Source organism: Artemia franciscana, chromosome 2 (assembly GCF_032884065.1).
Source record: "Artemia franciscana chromosome 2, ASM3288406v1, whole genome shotgun sequence".
Classification (NCBI taxonomy): domain Eukaryota; kingdom Metazoa; phylum Arthropoda; class Branchiopoda; order Anostraca; family Artemiidae; genus Artemia; species Artemia franciscana.
Window position 1 is genome coordinate 34,920,853 of NC_088864.1, and position 23,608 is coordinate 34,944,460.

Below are 23,608 nucleotides of genomic sequence, written 5' to 3' on the forward strand. Positions count from 1 at the left end.
ATAAGAACAGGTAAGAGGGAGATTACAAAAAGGAGGTCGGCTAGGATGAAAATCTGAGCAATCATTTTTAAAAACATCGGTAAATAGATCTGCCTTCTTTTTATTTGAGACAATTGGATATCCATCCTGAATGATATCATATCTACGGTCATCATTAGGCTGCTTTCCACTATTTAGTTGGCTAATGAAATTATCGACCTTTGAAATTGGGGTTCTAAAACTGATACTTGAGCTGAAATTCAGCCATGTACTCTGTTTAGCTCTCCTACAAATTAGTTTCACCTTAGCACATGACTGCTTATCAGAGATTGCTGTTGACTGAGATGGGTGCTTTTGAAACATTTTACGAGCCTTTCTTTTTGTCAGAACTGTAACCCTACACTCATCATTCCACCAATTCTTTGGTCTTTTGGAGCCATTGTAAAAATGTACCCTAGTCATTGGAATTGCCAATTTAGCTGACTCCAGCAGGATTGATCTCAAATTAGACTTAATGGCATTAATATCAGAATTAGGAGAAACAAAGGAAAAATCTACTTCATTTAAAATCTCACGAAAAAGGGACCAATTACCTTTGGAGTTGATAAATGTAGGGACGTAGGGTTTGGGAGTGTAGCATAAATCTTGAAATGATCTAAGAATTGCACAATGATCAGATTGAAGAGACGACACCTTTACCATCTGAACTAAATCATAATATGAAGAAGGACCTAGAAGCAGATTATAGTTGAGAAAGAGTTAGAAGAAATATTTTACCTGGTCTGAAAGTCAAATGGAGTGAAAATCAAGGTGTCAGGAAAATTGGACAATATGTACTCTATTCCTCTTCCTGCTTTGTTGCTACCAGCTGATTGTTCCCAGAGAGGACTATGGGCATTAAAATCACCAAAAATAAAGGTATTATTACCTGATAATTCTGTTTCCAAGATACTTTGGATGTCCTTACTCCCACATGGATTATAAAAGGATTTTATGGCAAGATGGTTACCATTGGCTAAGGTAATTAATATACCTACAACATCTATTTCATCCCTGTAGATAGTTAAGGGTTGAGGGGAATGTTGGATTGAAACATGAACAAAAATTGCCACACCCCCTCCCTTTCTGTTAGTTGATCTATCTTTCCTGTAACACTTGTACCCAGGCATTTTGATTTTCTTGTACTGATGATGATTAGTCTCTTGTAGACAAATAATTCCAATTCTATTATCATTTGCACATTGGATAAGATCAGCAAGTTTATTTGAATTTAAAGAGACGCAATTCCATTGTAGGATCTGCAGCTTAGTTAACATGGGAAGGGTTGAATAGGTGACATGCATGATATTTTGAGAGAATGGATGATAATTCTGTTCCTATTTCATTGAAAATAGAATTGGAAAAGTAGTGTTCTGCAATTTCTTTTGTTATACTGGCTTTTTTATCTTTAGCCATATTTGATTGTAATATTAGGTCTACTGATGCAACATATTTAATTAAATTAGTAATACGAGGTCCAACTCTATCTTGCATTGTGATGGCTTGAGTAGAAATATTAGGAAAAGCTGCCACTCTTTCAGACCAAGATTTAGGATTAGTTTTAGGATTGTTGAGGGATGGACTAGCTTCAGCCACCTTGGGATGCTCCTTAGCCAACAGAGGGTAAGAAGTCTCAGTAGGAGGTATGAGTGCCTGATTTGGGTTGTTCTTGTGGACCTGTAGCCAGGTTTTTTGAGGAAGGGCTAAATTCCCTTCCTTGGCCTCATTAACTCTTGGACCTGATGGTACTTTAGACAGCTTGGCCAGCTCCATTGCAGCTATCGGGAAAGGGACATTTTCTTGAAGAGCAATCTTTAAAACTTTAGCTCGTTGAACATATTTAGGACATGAATTGTGATCTGTTGATTGATGTCTATCATCACAGTTTGTACATTTAGGCACTTCGGTGCATCTACTTTCTGTAGACAAGGAGTGATTACCAAGGCAATTAGGGCACCCTGGTTCAGAAGAAGAACAATACTTAGATGAGTGACCAAGCTTAAAACATTTTGAGCATTGAAGAGGTTTTTCTTGGTATATTTTATGAGCTTTTTGCTGACCAAAAAGGAATACTGAGTCAAATTGGGAACTAGCAGGTAAGATAAAGAGGACACTCTTACTACATCTTGTTCCCTTAGAATCTAGCTTGCCCATACGATGAACATCTAGAACCTCCAGCATTTCCCCCTTATTATTCATAAGACCATCTTTCAAGTCATCATTTGACAGTTCCAATGGTATGTTGTACAGTACTATTTTCTGAGAATTTTTCAGGGTTGATTTCCACCATTCAGGTGTAAAAGGGATATTGCCAATTTTATGTAAGCTAAGTGCTTTGCAGGCTTCATTTCTGTCTAGAAACATAACCGTTAGTGAACCATCTCTGTTCACATTCACAGTGAAGCTGCATCTAAAAGTTTTGAAAAGATTCATTCTAATATTAGTAATATTTTTGATATTGATCTTTTACTGTTGGTGTAAAAAGGATAATGGGTTTGTCCTTTATCTCCACCGCTGGAACTGAGTTTGAGAGTCCCATTATTTCAGGAGGACTCATAGAAGGCTTTTTTCGTTTCTGTTTTCTGCCCACTGTCTGAAAATCCTCATTTAGCAGGTTGTCAGTTTCAGAGATTGGTGACTCAGAGACAGTAATCATGGTTTCATTCAGGCTATCATCATTGGATATTGGAGATACAACAATAGGAATATCCGCTTCTGATAACCAATTAGATGCTTGGCCCCCTTCCCTGAGGGGGCTAGAAGAGTTAGGAAACATTGAGTTCAGGAGAGGAAAATTCCAGAAACTCTAACCACGCAATAAACTTAAATGCAAAAGCAAAAGAATACTTCTCAAACAAAAGGAGTAGCAAGAGCTTTAATTTCTTTCACTCAGAAAATAAATGAAATCAATAATATAAATTTTTCATCTATTGATTTCTTCTTTTCTTCCAATTTCCAGCGTCACAAACTAAATATTTAGTTTGTTTAGCCCATATTACCATACCCAAAAGTTTAAAAACATCTTTCTAAAAAAAATTGGCTAGTGAAAAAATGGCCATTTGTAGCTGATTCATGAATGGTAATTATTATTTTCTCTAGTTTTAATGCAATGACAAAATCAAGAAATAGAAATATGTATTGAGAGTATATAATTTGGGCTATATATTTACGCATGGGGGAGGGGGGTGGAAGGTAAAGTGAAGCAGTTTTAGAAATGGGTCGATTTATACAAGATCCAATAATTGACATAGGGATATATTTTATAATATCCGGGATTTTTCTACAAGTCAGATTATCTTGTTACCTTACATTACTGTACACTTTTAAAAGTCACCTTCAATAACAGGGTTACTTCTATAAATTACACGCTTAATCACGAATGGAGATAAATTGCAAGATGAGAAGATAACTGGTTTAATAAAAGAGCTAGGAAGTATGATGCTATTGATGCATCAAAGTAATAGCCTACATTTTTTGCAGTCGTAAATGGGACCATCAGGTGGGGAGTGAGTGCATTTCCAAGCAAGTTTATTATTTTTTTTTTTAGAAAAAGCATACAAAGAAGACTCGATTAGTATGTTCACCTTTTCCCAATGTCAGTTGTTGAATCTTGTATAAATTTACCTAAGAACAATGTAAATAAGTATTTAGAATTTTTAATAGTTGCTTTCTGAATTTTATAGTGTTCCTATTTAATGTATACAAGATTCCACAACCAACATAGGGACAAGTTGAGCACATTACTTTGTTCCTTTTTGTATGCTCTTTCCAAATATAATGACCATTTCACTTGCAAATGCACCCCCCCCCCCAATCCCCTTGATGGTGCCATATATAGCCCAAGGAATGTTGAAAAACTAAAAAAAAACATTAAAACTATGAAATTCTTACTTTTTAATATACAGCATGTTTCTATTAATTGGATTATCTTGTTCCTTTCTATGATACGACTTCCAAAGACCAGAACATAATTCGCACTTTACTGAAAACTAAATACATTTAAAATGTTTTCTCTTTTATAACATTATTAATAATCCAAAATTATTAAGACTTTCAGGAATGAATATCAGTATATATTAAACTATCAATCCCTATTCATTTGATCTTGCTAAGAATCTTGGCTATTATGGTTGTTTTTTTTTTTTTTTTTCTTTTTTTTTTTTTTTTTTTTTTTTTTTTTTTGATGGTATGAAAAATGAAAACATGTAGGCCTACCTAAAACAAAAAGACTGTTTCAATTGAAGTGCAAATTATGATTGGTCTTTAGAAGGCACAACCCTACTTTTCCGTAGTTTCTGCTCATTTTGAGTTTGGCTGTGTTATTTAGGCTATTTCAATTTCTGTTGGTTTTATGTTTCATTTATTTATTGATTTTAATTGGTGGTAATTTTGTGCTTGAAAATCTTTTTGACTTTATTTCTGCTCATCTTTGGTTTAATTTAGCTCTTCATTTTTTTTGTGTGGGTTTTTTTTTTAGATTAATGTACAAGGAAAATGTTGCTTCAGGTAAGGTACTTGGTTTGGGGACAGGCACTAGGCAGAGTTGTATCTTGTCCCTACTTATATGAATTATTGTCCAAAGGAATACAATAAAGCCCATCATAGAACATGGACATTGGGAAAAATGAAGTATTCCAAACTTAGATTATGGATAAGTTCAGTGTCCTGGATAAAAATATTAGCAAAATCCATTATTTTTGGGGCTTTTGAGAATTCAGGGGGCAAGAATGCACCTGAAGATAAGTTTGCAAACAAAGGCTTGGTAATGGTAGTGATTAAGCATGGTTCTGAAGCACAGGTGTTGTGAAAAGCTTAGGAAGATTTGTTAAATGTGTATTAGGATCATTCTGACCAACTGTATATCATAAAATAAGCTCTACAACAAATTTGGGCTGATCTCAATCTCTCTAGAGCCATAATGAAAGAAAATTTTAATGGTTTGGCCATGTTTTATGGATAAATGATGACAGATTGCCAAAGTTTGCGCTTTTTGTCCATCCATCCAATTCCAAATGGGAAGCAGGTCATCCCCAAATGAGATGGGAGGACCTCATAAGGATTGATTTTAAGAGAAGAGCAACGTCATGGGGAAGGGGTGTTAAGAGTAAAGCTTTGAATAGTTTAGGTAAAGGAGGAGTGCACACAGCTGTGTTTGCCTCAGCAGTGAGGTGCTGCAGTTATATCTTGGTATTTAAATTTGCAACGTGTTGAATAGAAATGCCAATATGGACAAGTAACTCTTGTCTGCAGAGAAACTATCAATTGGTAAACCCAGCCGGGGTTGTTTAAAAGAGTATTTGTGATTTTTTTACTGAATTCCAGAAGCCTTCCCATCTTTGGTTATTTCTGTTTATCCCTTCGTAGTTTCCACAGTATGTTCTTTATTTTTATTGTTTCTTTTTTTTCTTGATTTTTACTCTGTCCTTTTCTGGGCTCTGCCCAGTTTTTTTTGTGATGGGTTAGAAATAAAATAAAGATGATCATTTTATTGTGATCTATTATTTTTTAAAACTTAATTTAGAGCATCTTGTGGCAGCTCTCTTTTTCAATCGCTCTTTATTCATAGTAGCAATGATTTGTTTATTCCAGGTTTGACACTGCCCTTTTTAACTTTTGAGTGGATCCAGCTGAGATTAAACAATACAAACCAAATCAAGATGGAAGGTACTGTATATTTTAAAGCATTATCAATCTGTAATGGAATTCTCTCCAGGTGAAAAATTTACTGTAAAAACATTTTGTTCTTAAAGAAAGTATATGATTTATATCCAGTATGATTATCTTGATTTTTATATTACTGTTTTCGCAGAACTTACTTCATTGCTTTTTTCTTTTTCTTTTTTTCAAAAAAGTAGTGTCCATATGGGACTTTTAGTAGATTCCATGTGGAAATATGGGATCTCTAAAAAAAAGCTAAATTACCCTAGTTGGCACTTGTATTTGATGAGTTTCTTAGTAAATAAGGTCTGACATCCATTGAATGTTGCATATCATTATAATCTTGAATAGGAGTTTATTTTATTATTATTATGGGTGGACTGACCAAACTGATCCAAAGCTCAGGCATTAAGGGCCCATTGTTTCACCCCTCCCCCCTTGAAAAAAATTATTTTGGGATTGGGGTAAAATTTTCCAACTTATCATATGCTGTACCAGCTATCAGACCTTAAGCTCTATAACTATATCTTCCAACTTAACATTTGAACTGTCAAATGTACTATCCTTAGTACTCAATTCTGTCAATACCGAATCCTGGCTGGATATTCTTCTATTAGTTGCCTTCTTGTTTCCACAGCAATCTAACATCTTTGTCACATTGAAGGACCAGCTCTTTAAATCCAAGTGATTCAACTCTGAAAGTTTCCAAATTCCGTAATGGTTTCAAGAATCATGCATACCTATTAAGTTGGTTAAGTTTCAGAATTATCTCCTTTGTTTCTTTACATCCCCCCTTACTCTGCCAATTTTGTCCTGCCCTCTCAAGAATCTATCCCCTTATAGTAGCTTTCTAGCAATTCTGTAGGATGGAAGTGGAAGGTTCAAGTCCAGAATAATTCACTTATTTGTCAACTAGCTACTGGCTACTTCATCTTCTAATTTCGTTTTCTGTTATTTTGGAGTGTACCTGGGCCCACGTCTGTATATTATGGCTACCATTGTATGCTACTCTGTTTAAGGCTTTTTAGCACTCAAACTTGCCCTTTTCCCTGCTCATGATTTTCCCAAGAGCTTTATGAAAATGCTTTTTTATTGGACAAGATTTGTCTCTACCTGTATTTTCTATAGGCTTACAGTTGTCTATGTAGGATTGTGACTCTTGTTGATAGAAGAGCAATGCCAAGTGTGGAAAACCATGTGACGAAGATGGGCCCTGGATTGGACAAAGCCTTCATTTAACTGGTGGTCCCAGGTGCTTCCTGCTGTCCAGTTCTAAGTTGGCTCAAGTTTTATGTGTAGACTTGAGAAGATATGTTAGTCCCTGTCCAGTGGCATCGTTTTGGGGGACAGGAGAGCGGGGGAAGTTGCCCCCTCCCCCAATAATTCAGAGCAAAAACTATAATTTATTAAGCAATTTTGTAACCATTGCTCGTTTTAAGCTTCAAATTTGCTATTTGCTTAGAGCAGATATTTTTACTTTTAATTAATCCCAGCTCGTTTTTAATATATAAAAACGAAAAAACAGTGGTCCATTGCGCTTCCTTATTAATATTTATGCAAATATACTGTTCTTGAAGTCCTATCATCTAGGAAATAGGTCATCTACTTCTTATACAAGCGCAGGGTAGCATCAACCAGGGAGAATTTTGCTCTTGTTGGCAGGTCTAGTGCTTGAAACACATGATAGTGAGAAACATGTTCGATTGCTTTTAATATCTGAATGAGACTATGTTTGCGTTTAAGCTAGATTAAGGAATTATTTGATGCATGGTCAAATCTATCACATAGGAAAGTGCTGAGTGAATTCAGACCTAAAGAGGCCTAAGACCCTAAAATCCTGAGTATTGAAGGGTATTACGCTTTTGTTGGTATTGAAAATAGTTCCAGTGATGCTGATCAAGGGGGGGGGATTTATCTTCTGGATTCCCCCCATCTCTTGATTTAAAAAAAAACCTTTTTATTTGTTTTAACTTACAAATGACAATTGCTGTTAAACGTGTCTCTCTCTTAGAGAATTAGCTATTCTCTTCTTAGACCACACTCCCGTTCTATGACGAACAAATAAATTTTCAAATGGGATTAATCCATTTAATTAGACAGCAAAAAAAAAAAAAAAAAAAAAAAAAAAAAAAAAAAAAAAAAAAAAAAAAAAAAAAAAAAAAAAAAAAAAAAAAAAAAAAAAAAAAAAATAGGTACAAAAGTCCAGATATTTCGTTCACATAGGTCTATACAGCATTCGTCATCAGTAGGATTAATAATATAATATAACTGAAAGTAGTATATTTATACAAGAAAAATAAATAAGTTCGTTCAAAGTCTTCATGTAAGTTTCCAAAAAAAAAAACAGAGGGAACTTTTTAGAGCTCATGGAACTCACTCTAAATTCATTGATGTGATTCAACAGCTCTTCGTTGAAAGTAAAAATAATTTTTTATGCATTTCAACGACTTTACAGAATGAATTATTATCTATTGTAGGAGATCAAACAAAACAGCAAATACTTATACAAGCAAAAAAAGCAAAAATATTCGTGGTTATTGTCAACAAAGCTCAATTATAGCAAAACGCGAGCTAGTTGCGGTGCTCTTGAGATATATTAATGAAAATTAAAAGTTCACGAATCGTTTGTTGGTTTTTATCGTGCTGAAAAAACCGATAACAAAATATTAGCATCACTGAAAAAAAATGCTTTTCAGACGTTTTTTAAACTAGGCCTGGACATTAAAAATTTACGTAGTCAGTGCTACGACGGAACTTCAGACATGAGAGGCCCTTATAAAAGTATGACAGCCAGAATACTTCAAGAGAGCCCAAACACAATGAATATTCACTGCTACGCTCACATACTGAATCTATGCATTGTCTTCTGTTTCAATTCAGTGACTTCAATTACAAATACGTTCTTTGTCCTTCAAAGTATTTATAATTTCGTTGCAAAGTCAACCAAACGCCATGCGGTCTTGAGAAAATTCAGAAGAGTTCCAAATCCTTTCATGGAGGAGCCAAGACTTTAAAGTCGCTAAGCGACACCAGATGGACTTGCTGCATTGAAGTAGTGCATGCAGTGCTGGACAACTTTGAAGAAACTCTTGAAGCTTTAGAAGAGATTTTAGAGACAGACCATGACACTGGAGGACAAGGCAATGCTTTGAAAAAAAGCATAAAAGATTTTAAATTTGTTTTTGACCTACTCATTCTAAAAAGAGCTTTAATGCAATGCGACATACTGTCAAAAATGTTACAATCCACAAGTGTGACTCAAGAAGTGGTAAAAAAGGGTCAAGAATAATACTGTCGAAGTATTACAGTACGTTTGATCAAAAAAATTCCTTCTCAAATTGTTCAATAACAACACATAATTAGCTTGTAAATTTGGTTTTAAAGGTCCTGAATTGCCCCGGAAACGTAATTATGTGGGGGTATAATAGTTCCATATGAGACAACGCAAGAGTTTTTCAAAATACAGCAATGTATCCTGTTAAGAGAAAAGTTGGGACGTTTTGAACAACTTAATCGTAATGCTAGGTGCAAACGAAATTAACAAAGACAGTGTAAGCTTTGTGTGTGAATGCTATAAGCTCGATTTTGAACACTGCACGTCTGAGCTTCAGTATTTTTACGGAGTTGAGGATATAAAGAACAAAAATCTTCTAGAAAGAGCATCTGTTTTTGCTGAAAGACTCTTGAAATGTGTATTTCCTCTAACATTTGATCTAATTAAACCGTACCTCACTGTTCCTATAAATTCTCCGTCGTGTGAAAGATCTTTTTCTTGCCTTCGATGGTTGAAGACGTACTGCTTCAACACCACAGGGCAAAAAAGATTATTTTCACTTGCACTGTTGGCAATTCAAGAGAAGTACAAATTGACCTTGATAAAGTGATAAATGAATTTCATATAAAAAGACATAGACGACTGCAATTTTTTTTAACATTTCTGTGTAATACAGAGCCAAAACATTTTTTTTTAAATTGATATTTGTTGAATTCGAGCATTAAGTGTGTATTGTAAGTTTATTTTATATGTACATTTGAGTAATTTTGAAATACCATTAAATTCATGTCACAATTTAATATTACAGAATTTGCAATAAAACTAGGAAATATCCCGTGTTTTTGCTTTTGTTTTATTTGGCCGCTTGTTTCAATGCTATTTATTAATATAAAGCATTGAACCCACTACTAAACCAATTTAATAAAAAGTGATAAATAATATTTCAGTGAATCAGGCATGATAAAAGATTAGCACAACAAATTTTATCTTACTGAGTCAAAATCTGTACAAAATTGCGTGCAATTGAATAGCATTATACACGGGGCTGTTAGAATGATGCTTGGTTCTACTAAGAGATTGAGCATCCTGTGTAGGGATAGGAGGCTGGGGAAGTGATGGGGGATAGATACTGAAACATTAGTGGTGAACCCTGCTGAAAAAGCCAAATGTACATGAAATTCATTTTAGCCTACGCAAAATATTGTTTAAACTTAACTACTGTCGCTTGCAGCATTTCATTGCTGATAATTTTGTATAAGTTTGATCACCAGTACTTAATTTTATGTTTATTTAATGTGTGATTGTCGTTTATTTTATATTGTGTAATAATTTGAATTTAACCAAGCAGCGTCATCAGTAAATGGTAACTTCTCTTCAGTAGGGCTCGAATAAAATCCTTGCTCCCCCTCCCAATAAAAATGCTGGTACTACGGCCCTGTCCCTGTCCTACCCTGGTTCTCGGACCATTACTTTTCCTGAGGCCATATTAATTTTCAATTATATAAAGAATATGAAAATTGCAACTTGGAATGTTACGGCGTTAAAAGACGTTAACTATGTATGGACATTTTTACGTATTCAGACGCTTCAAACTGGACTTATTAGGAGTTTCAGAAACTTATATCTCAGGATAGGAAATATGAAATTAGATGACACAGAATTTATGAATAAGGAAGCTGTCGAGTCTTGTTTAGGTTAGAAAGGTATTACAGTTGACTTTGGGTAATCTGACTAGCGTCTTCCTGGATAGTGTCAAACTATCAAATTTATGGGACTATCAGCTACTGTTTACAACTCTCTTTAGTCAGGATTATTTTATAAAAGAGTCATTTGTTATCCGCCAAACTAACAGATCCAGTGATAAGGTTCTATACTGTATGTTAAACTTTGAAGTAAAAATCATAGTCCATTATGTATATCGAATTCTGTAAATTAAACAACACAATAAGAAAGCTTATTATCAATCAGTTTATGTTACATGAAAATATGCATTATTTTTTCCTCTTTTCGGTTAAACATCGTTGAAATAGGGGGTAGTGTTTCACTTGCTCAGTAGTTGCAATTACATCCTCGTCATCTTCCTAGTTCTACTATTGTAGAACTAGAAATATTTTTTTTAATCTTTTTGTTCCTCTCCTCTTCATCCATTCCATGGCTCTTCGTTTCCAAGTCTTCCCGACTTATTAGTGCTTCAGCTGTAATTTGCCCTACTACTTCAAAAAGGTTCACTGATTTATGGGAAGTTTCTAAGAGTGGTGACTAATTTGACCATATCTGACCATAACATGAATGACTATGTCTGACTAAGACTTGTAATAGCTGGTGGAGGAAATAAATCCCAAGAATTGACATAAAGCAAAAACCAAGCGTTAAATGTTAAGTTCGTTTAATGTTTTGTTTTTTCTATTGAATGATCTTTTGATTTCTACTTCAAAAGTAGGCTGCACACACTATGTCATACTGCTATCATATGTAGTCAAGTTCGAACTCAGCAATCAAAACTAAAAATCACTACTTGCGTGTTAAGCACAATAACAGTGATGTGCACAAGTTTTAAACTGTTCAATCATACATTATCTACATTAGCGAAGATTGTCAAAAATCTTTAATAGTGATAAACATGTTGGATTATAGGGGTTATTGGATTAGGCAGGGACCAGATTAACTGGATCTGCTGTAATAATAGAATGATTATCATTCATTTTATGACTTGAAACTGCAGGGCATCAGATAGTGGTATGTGTCTCTGCAGAACAGACTGATAGAGATAGTAGTGCCTCAGATAAATCTTGCTTATAGTAGGGTCCCAAATAGACATATGGTATTTTTATTAGGGGATTTTAATGCCCAGATAGGTAGAAATAGGGATAGATAGTATTCTTACATAGGTAAATTTGGCATTGTGGAAAAGACAACAGTAATAGTTACAGATTGCTGCAATTTTGTAGGAACAATCTAATTATAACCAATACAGAATTCTGTCATAAAATAGACCGCAAGTTAACATGGTATTTACATGATGGTAAGGCAGCTAACCTTATTGGTTATGTTATTGTAAATCGAAGACTTGCAGGATCAATAGAAGATACTAGGGTAAATAGGAGTGCTGTTATTGGTGTTAAAAGTAAAGATCACCACCTAGTAGTATTGAGGTTAATTTAAGACTGAATCTTAGGAAGAGTGGTTACCTCCGTGGAAGTTTTGACGTATGTAGACTCCAGGATGACAATTAAGGAAGCATTAAAATTTGAAATATGGAGGTGTAAAGTGGAGGCCATAAATAAAAATTGGTGAAGACCTGGAAGATGTAGCAAGGTGGCATAATAATAAAATATTGCACCGATATTCTAATGAATTAAGGGAGGATAGTCGATCTGGGTTTGTTCCAGTTAAAGGAAGGAATGGGGCCACAATTAATGAGAAGGCAGAATATTATTAAAATTTGCTAAACCGTGATAGAGTTACAGGAAAAGATATAGAAAATAATGAAAAATGTTGTGACACTTTTGATGTTAAGGAAGATTTATATTGTGAGGAAGAACTAATGACAGTACAAAAAAAGGATAAAAAATAATAAGGTCCTGGATACCAATAGTTTGTTAAATGGGTTTTTTAAATATGGCTGTTGCGAATTTAGATATATGTTATGAAGATTACGAATATGATTTTAGAAAAAGGGGAAGTACGTAGCTATTTTAGGGAAACTCTTACTGAACTCTTCCATAAGAAAAATGTTAAGAGTAAGTGTGATAATTATAGAGGTATTAACCGAGTTTCTATAGGAAACAGATTACTTAGTATTATGATACTTTTTAAACTTAGATATACTGTAGATAATTTTTTTAGTGAAGATCAGGGTGGTTTTAGGGAGGGTAGAGAATGCGTTGATGAATTTTTACTCTTAGATTAATAATTAAGAAGTGCCTGGGTCCTCGGTTTTATAGATTATGAGCAATTGTTTGATTAAGCTGATAGAAGAGCTTCAGCGAAGTTCCTATCCTTGTGTGGTTTACCAAATAAATGGATTACAGTGATTAGTGCTATGCATGAGAATAACATTGCTTTGGTTAAGATAAGAAATTAGGTTAGTAGCTATTTTCGTATTAAACGTGAGTTTAAGCAGGGTTGCGTTCTATCCCCGTTTACATGAATCATTTTGATGGAGTTTGTCCCAAGAAGCAAAGACAATGGGAGAGCACGGAATCATTTGGGGTATTATAACTGTCATTGACTTAGATTCTACTGATGATTTTAAGCATTCTAGATGAAATGTTGGGAAAAGGAATTAACTTTTGAAAGAGGTTTTAAAATGCCAGGGTGCAAAAATAGGTTTGAAAATTAATGTCGGGAAGACCAGGTCGCTAAGACTAGGAACAAGTGAAGAGATGATGTTGGGTAACGAGAAGATCGATCAAGTGGACAGTTACACTTACTTAGGTAGTATCGTTGGTGAAGAAGGTGAGGGAAATAAAGATATAAACAATAGAATAGCCAAGGCCTCGGGTGTTTTCCATTGTTGGAAAAAGTTTTGGGTCATAGGAACATTAGAATATTGGAAGTTGCAGTGATGTCATTGGTCAAGTATGGTTCTCAAGCGTGGACGCTCCGAAAAATGGAAGAGAAGCTGCTAGATTTTTAAGTCTATTGGTAGAAGTACGCTAATTAAGTTATGCCATTTTACTCTGTTTAAATTTTTCTTTTTCTTTGCAGATATTCAAGGAATGTGGGAAGTTCCTAGCATTGCCCACTTCTGCTCGCTTTTCAGAGCAGCATTTAATCTGCTAGATTTTGATATTGAGGCAAGTATAGCTCCTATTCCTTCTTTTCCTTCCATCTTCCCACATCTTTCCTTTATCTTTTTCGTTCCTCCCTCTCTCATTTTTTTTCTCTCTATTGTCTTTTGTATTAGGTTATTGAGTTTTCAAGTCTTTTTAACTCAACTGTTTTCAACTTCAAGTCTTTCAACTGTTTTTGAGTCTTGGAGAGATATATTTACAATGCATATAAACAAAGTCTCTTCATCTATGTGAAATTTAATAACATCATGGGATCCACTTCATAGCCAACCATGTATTAGGGCAGTTTAACGAATCTTAGAACTGAAAAACCATGAAAAGCTTGAAAGGGTTCCACAAGATATCAGAATATTAGACTTCCGTAAACCTAGACTCTCTTGAGATCATTTTCTTCGTGCTTTCTATCTTATTCGCTATTTTTTATTATGATTTATGGCTATTTAGGTTCATGGTTTGAGGTTTAAGGGCTTGTTATAGTTTAAGGTTTATATTTATTTGTCTCCTTTTTTTAATTTGCTGTGCCTTTAAGATCATCAAGATCTTCTGTATTGAAAAGCTTGTGTAGTTTTTTTTTATAATGTTTAGTAAATGAATGGAAAAGGTGATGTGACTCGCGAAAAATTGCAAAAGGAATGAAATAGGTAACTTCTGATATACTCCAATTATAAAAAGTCTGCCCCGCTAACCCTTTTCGAATGTTATTTGGTAGGGGAGAGAGGACTGCGAAGTTCCAAAGTTTGATGGTCATTTTGCGTAAAACTGTAAATTTTATGCAAATTGTGAGTTCTGATGACGGAACAGGAAAAAGTCATTCATTTGCATGCGTTAGGATGATAACTGGTTCTCCCCTCCCATCATGTGCGTCAATTGCTGCCAAGATGCACTTATAATAAATCGAGACTTTTTTCTAACAGTTATGATGGACTTTCCTATCATCCAAAGTATATTGCATTTTAGTAACATTCGCAACATGTCCCACGCAATGTCAGACATTCGGCATGGCATTGATGCACTTAGTTGCTGTTGCCCTAGTTGCTGAGTAGTGGATATGATTTAAAAGGCTGTTTGCATTATGTATTAACCATTCTATCCCTCCACTTTTTCTATATTTGAGCCTAATGGACCTCATACAAGGCAGAAAAGTCTCCATTGGCTGATGTCATTCGGAAAGTTGTTGAGGAATCTAACGAGCAAATAACAAGTTCAGTTTCTATTTCAGAAATATTTCTTATATATATATATATATATATATATATATATATATATATATATATATATATATATATATATATATATATATATATATATATCTATCGCGCACGTAAGTCGTTACGCGCCATTGTAGTTGTGTCCCTGTGTCCCACCTGTGAATCTAGATAGATATATATATATGTTTTTAACTACGTAAAACTTGCGAATATACATTTATATTCCCTGTGTCCTGGTCGTTATTTGTGTCCCGGTGTCCTAGTCTGCAATTTCTCTTTGAGTGTCCCGGTCGTCATTTATATTCCCTGTGTCCCGGTCTTCATTTGTGTCCCGGTGTCCCGGCCTGTAATTTCGTCAGTCGACAAACATGACGTCAGTCGATAAACAACTTCATGATGACATATAGCTCAATCCTTATAATGACGTCAGTCGACAAACATGACATAAGTCGACACACAAACATGACGTCAGTCGACAGACACACAAACAAACAACTTATTTATATATATATACTAGCTGTTGGGGTGGCCACCCCAACACCTAGTTGGTGGGGGCGCTTCGCGCCCCCCCCCCCCCCAAGCCCCCCCAAGCCCCCCCGCGCGCGTAAGTCGTTACGCGCCATAATAGTTACGCGCCATTGTAGTTGTGTCCCTATGTCCCACCTGTGAATATATATATATATATATATATATATATATATATATATATATATATATATATATATATATATATATATATATATATATATATATATATATATATATATATATATATATATATATATATATATATATATATATATATATATATATATATATATATATATATATATATATATATATGGTTTTAACTACGTAAAACTTGCGAATATACAACATTCTTTGCTGTCCCATTGTCTTTGCATATAAATAGATTGTCAGGTTTACCGACTCTTGAACATGCAACATATAATGGTCCATGGGAAAACAATCTGTATTCAGATCTATACCTCATGATTCTAATGATTGCCCTTGAGCTTTGTTGATGGTGATTGCTAATCGACCATTCCCTGCCCCGGTGTCCCGGTCGTCATTTATATCCCCCTGTTTCCCCCGGTGTCCCCGTTGTAGTTGTGTCCCTGTGTCCCGGTCGTCATTTATATTCCCTGTGTCCCGGTCGTCATTTGTATCCCGGTGTCCCGGTCTGTATATACATTCGTTTTTTAGTTTTGTTTTTCTCCTTTATTTTTTTCCTTTTTTTTCTTTTTTAGTTTATTTAGATTTTTAGATTTTTTAGTTTTTTTATTAGTTTTTAGTTTTTTTTTCTTTTTAGTTTTTTTGTAGTTTTTACCTTCTTTTTAGTTTTGTTAGTTTTTTTTTTTTACTTATGTCCTGGTCGTCATTTATACTCCCTGTGTCCCGGTGCTTTGTTGATTGCTAATCGAACATTCCTTTTGTCCTGGTCGCTTTCTCTTTGAGTGTCGTCATTTATTTTTTTCTTTTTTAGTTCTTTTAGTTTTTACCTTTTTTAGTTTTTTTTAGTTTTTTAGATGAAAATTTTTTTTAGTTTTTTCCTTTTTTTCTTTTTAGTTTTTTATTGGTTTTTACCTTTATTTTAGTTTATTTTTCAGTTTTTTCCTTTTTTTTAGTTTTTTTTTAGTTTTTAGTTTTTTTAGTTTTTTACCTTTTTTTAGTTTTTTTAGTTTTTTTAGTTTTTTAGCTTTTTTATTTTTTTATTAGTTTTTAGTTTTTTTTATAGTTTTTGCCTTTTTTTAGTTTTTTCAGTTTTTTTTAGTTTTTTATTGGTTTTTACCTTTATGTTAGCTTATTTTTCAGTTTTTTAGCTTTTTTATTTTTTTTATTAGTTTTTAGTTTTTTTGTAGTTAGTTTTTTTTAGTTTTTTACCTTTTTTTTAGTTTTTTTAGTTTTTTAGCTTTTTTATTTTTTTTATTAGTTTTTAGTTTTTTTTTGTAGTTTTTGCCTTTTTTTAGTTTTTTTAGTTTTTTAGCTTTTTTATTAGTTTTTAGTTTTTTTGTAGTTTTTGCCTTTTTTTAGTTTTTTAGCTTTTTTATTTTTTTTATTAGTTTTTAGTGTTTTTTGTAGTTTTTGCCTTTTTTTAGTTTTTTCAGTTTTGACGTCACCTGATCCAGTTTTTTCAGGTGACGTCACCTGATCCAAATAGATTGTCAGGTTTACCGACTCTTGAACATGCAACATATAATGGTCCATGGGAAAACAATCTGTATTCAGATCTATACCTCATGATTCTAATGATTGCCCTTGAGCTTTGTTGATGGTGATTGCTAATCGACCATTCCCTGTCCCGGTGTCCCGGTCGTCATTTATATCCCCCTGTTTCCCCCGGTGTCCCCGTTGTAGTTGTGTCCCTGTGTCCCGGTCGTCATTTATATTCCCTGTGTCCCGGTCGTCATTTGTATCCCGGTGTCCCGGTCTGTATATACATTCGTTTTTTAGTTTTGTTTTTCTCCTTTATTTTTTTCCTTTTTTTTTCTTTTTTAGTTTATTTAGATTTTTAGATTTTTAGTTTTTTTATTAGTTTTTAGTTTTTTTTTCTTTTTAGTTTTTTTGTAGTTTTTACCTTCTTTTTAGTTTTGTTAGTTTTTTTTTTTACTTATGTCCTGGTCGTCATTTATACTCCCTGTGTCCCGGTGCTTTGTTGATTGCTAATCGAACATTCCTTTTGTCCTGGTCGCTTTCTCTTTGAGTGTCGTCATTTATTTTTTTCTTTTTTTAGTTCTTTTAGTTTTTACCTTTTTTAGTTTTTTTTAGTTTTTTAGATGAAAATTTTTTTTAGTTTTTTCCTTTTTTTCTTTTTAGTTTTTTATTGGTTTTTACCTTTATTTTAGCTTATTTTTCAGTTTTTTCCTTTTTTTTAGTTTTTTTTTATTTTTTATTTTTTTTAGCTTTTTACCTTTTTTTAGTTTTTTTAGTTTTTTTAGTTTTTTAGCTTTTTTACTTTTTTTATTAGTTTTTAGTTTTTTTTGTAGTTTTTGCCTTTTTTTAGTTTTTTCAGTTTTTTTTAGTTTTTTATTGGTTTTTACCTTTATTTTAGCTTATTTTTCAGTTTTTTCCTTTTTTTTAGTTTTTTTTAGTTTTTAGTTTTTTTAGTTTTTTACCTTTTTTTAGTTTTTTTTAGTTTTTTTAGTTTTTTAGCTTTTTTATTTTTTTTATTAGTTTTTAGTTTTTTTTGTAGTTTTTGCCTTTTTTTAGTTTTTTTAGTTTTTTAGCTTTTTTATTAGTTTTTAGTTTTTTTTGTAGTATTTGCCTTTTTTTAGTTTTTTTAGTTTTTTAGCTTTTTTATTTTTTTTATTAGTTTTTAGTTTTTTTTTGTAGTTAGTTTTTTTAGTTTTTTACCTTTTTTAGTTTTTTTAGTTTTTTAGCTTTTTTATTTTTTTTATTAGTTTTTAGTTTTTTTTGTAGTTTTTGCCTTTTTTTAGTTTTTTTAGTTTTTTAGCTTTTTTATTAGTTTTTAGTTTTTTTTGTAGTTTTTGCCTTTTTTTAGTTTTTTTAGTTTTTTAGCTTTTTTATTTTTTTTATTAGTTTGTAGTTTTTGCCTTTTTTTAGTTTTTTCAGTTTTGACGTCACCTGATCCAGTTTTTTCAGGTGACGTCACCTGATCCACAGATCCACAGACAACTTATCTATATATATAAAAATAAGTTGTGGATGGATGTGTGGATGGATGTGTCAGGTGACGTCACCTGAAAAAACTGGATCAGGTGACGTCAAAACTGAAAAAACTAAAAAAGGCAAAAACTACAAAAAAAACTAAAAACTAATAAAAAAAATAAAAAAGCTAAAAAACTAAAAAAACTAAAAAAAGGCAAAAACTACAAAAAAAAACTAAAAAAAAACTGAAAAAACTAAAAAAAGGCAAAAACTACAAAAAAAAACTAAAAACTAATAAAAAAAGTAAAAAAGCTAAAAAACTAAAAAAACTAAAAAAACTAAAAAAAGGTAAAAAACTAAAAAAAATAAAAAATAAAAAAAAACTAAAAAAAAGGAAAAAACTGAAAAATAAGCTAAAATAAAGGTAAAAACCAATAAAAAACTAAAAAAAAAAGGAAAAAACTAATAAATGACGACACTCAAAGAGAAAAAAAGGCAAAAACTAATAAATGACGACACTCAAAGAGAAAAAAAGGCAAAAACTACAAAAAAAACTAAAAACTAATAAAAAAAATAAAAAAGCTAAAAAACTAAAAAAAACTAAAAAAAGGCAAAAACTACAAAAAAAACTAAAAACTAATAAAAAAGCTAAAAAACTAAAAAAACTAAAAAAAAGGCAAAAACTACAAAAAAACTAAAAACTAATAAAAAAAATAAAAAAGCTAAAAAACTAAAAAAACTAAAAAAACTAAAAAAAGGTAAAAAACTAAAAAAACTAAAAACTAAAAAAAACTAAAAAAGGTAAAAACTAAAAGAACTAAAAAAGAAAAAAATAAATGACGACACTCAAAGAGAAAGCGACCAGGACAAAAGGAATGTTCGATTAGCAATCAACAAAGCACCGGGACACAGGGAGTATAAAAAAAAGAAAAAAAAAGGAAAAAAATAAAGGAGAAAAACAAAACTAAAAAACGAATGTATATACAGACCGGTACACCGGGATACAAATGACGACCGGGACACAGGGAATATAAATGACGACCGGGACACAGGGACACAACTACAACGGGGACACCGGGGGAAACAGGGGGATATAAATGACGACCGGGACAAAAAAACTAAAAAGAAAAAAAAACTAAAAACTAATAAAAAAACTAAAAAATCTAAAAATCTAAATAAGCTAAAAAAGAAAAAAAAAGGAAAAAAATAAAGGAGAAAAACAAAACTAAAAAACGAATGTATATACAGACCGGGACACCGGGATACAAATGACGACCGGGACCCGGGACACAGGGAATATAAATGACGACCGGGACACAGGGACACAACTACAACGGGGACACCGGGGGAAACAGGGGGATGTAAATGACGACCGGGACACCGGGACAGGGAATGGTCGATTAGCAATCACCATCAACAAAGCTCAAGGGCAATCATTAGAATCATGAGGTATAGATCTGAATACAGATTGTTTTCCCATGGACCATTATATGTTGCATGTTCAAGAGTCGGTAAACCTGACAATCTATTTATATGCAAAGACAATGGGACAGCAAAGAATGTTGTATATTCGCAAGTTTTACGTAGTTAAAACCATATATATATATCTATCTATATTCACAGGTGGGACATAGGGACACAACTACAATGGCGCGTAACTATTATGGCGCGTAACGACTTACGCGCGCGGGGGGGCTTGGGGGGGGCGCGAAGCGCCCCCACCAACTAGGTGTTGGGGTGGCGCGAAGCGCCACCCCAACAGCTAGTTTTTATATAGATATATATATATATATATATATATATATATATATATATATATATACTAGCTGTTGGGGTGGCGCTTCGCGCCACCCCAACACCTAGTTGGTGGGGGCGCTTCGCGCCCCCCCCAAGCCCCCCCGCGCGCGTAAGTCGTTACGCGCCATAATAGTTACGCGCCATTGTAGTTGTGTCCCTATGTCCCACCTGTGAATATAGATAGATATATATATATGGTTTTAACTACGTAAAACTTGCGAATATACAACATTCTTTGCTGTCCCATTGTCTTTGCATATAAATAGATTGTCAGGTTATCCCCCTGTTTCCCCCGGTGTCCCCGTTGTAGTTGTGTCCCTGTGTCCCGGTCGTCATTTATATTCCCTGTGTCCCGCGTCCCGGTCATCATTTGTATCCCGGTGTCCCGGTCTGTATATACATTCGTTTTTTAGTTTTGTTTTTCTCCTTTATTTTTTTCCTTTTTTTTCTTTTTTAGCTTATTTAGATTTTTAGATTTTTTAGTTTTTTTTATTAGTTTTTAGTTTTTATTTCTTTTTAGTTTTTTTGTCCCGGTCGTCATTTATATCCCCCTGTTTCCCCCGGTGTCCCCGTTGTAGTTGTGTCCCTGTGTCCCGGTCGTTATTTATATTCCCTGTGTCCCGGTCGTCATTTGTATCCCGGTGTACCGGTCTGTATATACATTCGTTTTTTAGTTTTGTTTTTCTCCTTTATTTTTTTCCTTTTTTTTTCTTTTTTAGTTTATTTAGATTTTTAGATTTTTTAGTTTTTTTATTAGTTTTTAGTTTTTTTTTCTTTTTAGTTTTTTTGTAGTTTTTACCTTCTTTTTAGTTTTGTTAATTTTTTTTTTTACTTGTGTCCTGGTCGTCATTTATACTCCCTGTGTCCCGGTGCTTTGTTGATTGCTAATCGAACATTCCTTTTGTCCTGGTCGCTTTCTCTTTGAGTGTCGTCATTTATTTTTTTCTTTTTTAGTTCTTTTAGTTTTTACCTTTTTTAGTTTTTTTTTTAGTTTTTAGTTTTTTTAGTTTTTTACCTTTTTTTAGTTTTTTTAGTTTTTTAGCTTTTTTATTTTTTTTATTAGTTTTTAGTTTTTTTGTAGTTTTTGCCTTTTTTTTTAGTTTTTTGTCCTGGTCGCTTTCTCTTTGAGTGTCGTCATTTATTAGTTTTTTCCTTTTTTTTTTAGTTTTTTATTGGTTTTTACCTTTATTTTAGCTTATTTTTCAGTTTTTTCCTTTTTTTTAGTTTTTTTTTATTTTTTATTTTTTTTAGTTTTTTACCTTTTTTTAGTTTTTTTAGTTTTTTTAGTTTTTTAGCTTTTTTACTTTTTTTTATTAGTTTTTAGTTTTTTTTTGTAGTTTTTGCCTTTTTTTAGTTTTTTCAGTTTTTTTTTTAGTTTTTTATTGGTTTTTACCTTTATAGTTTTTTTAGTTTTTTAGCTTTTTTATTTTTTTTATTAGTTTTTAGTTTTTTTTTGTAGTTTTTGCCTTTTTTTAGTTTTTTCAGTTTTGACGTCACCTAATCCAGTTTTTTCAGGTGACGTCACCTGACACATCCATCCACACATCCATCCATCCATCCATCCACAGACAACTTATTTTTATATATATAGATATATATATATATATATATATATATATATATATATATATATATATATATATATATATATATATACTAGCTGTTGGGGTGGCGCTTCGCGCCCCCCCCCAAGCCCCCCCGCGCGCGTAAGTCGTTACGCGCCATAATAGTTACGCGCCATTGTAGTTGTGTCCCTATGTCCCACCTGTGAATATAGATAGATATATATATATGGTTTTAACTACGTAAAACTTGCGAATATACAACATTCTTTGCTGTCCCATTGTCTTTGCATATAAATAGATTGTCAGGTTTACCGACTCTTGAACATGCAACATATAATGGTCCATGGGAAAACAATCTGTATTCAGATCTATACCTCATGATTCTAATGATTGCCCTTGAGCTTTGTTGATGGTGATTGCTAATCGACCATTCCCTGTCCCGGTGTCCCGGTCGTCATTTACATCCCCCTGTTTCCCCCGGTGTCCCCGTTGTAGTTGTGTCCCTGTGTCCCGGTCGTCATTTATATTCCCTGTGTCCCGGGTCCCGGTCGTCATTTGTATCCCGGTGTCCCGGTCTGTATATACATTCGTTTTTTAGTTTTGTTTTTCTCCTTTATTTTTTTCCTTTTTTTTTCTTTTTTAGCTTATTTAGATTTTTAGATTTTTTAGTTTTTTTATTAGTTTTTAGTTTTTTTTTCTTTTTAGTTTTTTTGTCCCGGTCGTCATTTATATCCCCCTGTTTCCCCCGGTGTCCCCGTTGTAGTTGTGTCCCTGTGTCCCGGTCGTCATTTATATTCCCTGTGTCCCGGTCGTCATTTGTATCCCGGTGTACCGGAGTTGTGTCCCTGTGTCCCGGTCGTCATTTATATTCCCTGTGTCCCGGGTCCCGGTCGTCATTTGTATCCCGGTGTCCCGGTCTGTATATACATTCGTTTTTTAGTTTTGTTTTTCTCCTTTATTTTTTTCCTTTTTTTTTCTTTTTTAGCTTATTTAGATTTTTAGATTTTTTAGTTTTTTTATTAGTTTTTAGTTTTTTTTTCTTTTTAGTTTTTTTGTCCCGGTCGTCATTTATATCCCCCTGTTTCCCCCGGGTCGTCATTTATACTCCCTGTGTCCCGGTGCTTTGTTGATTGCTAATCGAACATTCCTTTTGTCCTGGTCGCTTTCTCTTTGAGTGTCGTCATTTATTTTTTTCTTTTTTAGTTCTTTTAGTTTTTACCTTTTTTAGTTTTTTTTAGTTTTTAGTTTTTTTAGTTTTTTACCTTTTTTTAGTTTTTTTAGTTTTTTTTAGTTTTTTAGCTTTTTTATTTTTTTTATTAGTTTTTAGTTTTTTTGTAGTTTTTGCCTTTTTTTTAGTTTTTTTAGTTTTTTAGCTTTTTTATTAGTTTTTAGTTTTTTTTGTAGTTTTTGCCTTTTTTTAGTTTTTTTAGTTTTTTAGCTTTTTTATTTTTTTTATTAGTTTTTAGTTTTTTTTGTAGTTTTTGCCTTTTTTTTCTCTTTGAGTGTCGTCATTTATTAGTTTTTTCCTTTTTTTTTTTAGTTTTTTATTGGTTTTTACCTTTATTTTAGCTTATTTTTCAGTTTTTTCCTTTTTTTTATTTTTTTTTTTTTTTTATTTTTTTTAGTTTTTTTCCTTTTTTTAGTTTTTTTAGTTTTTTAGCTTTTTTACTTTTTTTATTAGTT

General features: G+C 32.8%; 1 protein-coding gene across 2 annotated transcripts in view; it reads left to right on the forward strand.

The window, feature by feature from the left end:
- Positions 1–23,608, forward strand: part of LOC136040668 (remodeling and spacing factor 1-like) — a 106,795-nt gene that overhangs the window by 13,497 nt on the left and 69,690 nt on the right. For both annotated transcript variants that reach the window (XM_065724962.1, XM_065724970.1), the window contains exons 2-3: positions 5,608–5,682; positions 13,661–13,749. In XM_065724962.1, coding sequence (XP_065581034.1) covers positions 5,676–5,682; positions 13,661–13,749 — 96 coding nt within the window. In that variant the 5' untranslated portion in view covers positions 5,608–5,675. The remainder of the gene's footprint in view (positions 1–5,607; positions 5,683–13,660; positions 13,750–23,608) is intronic.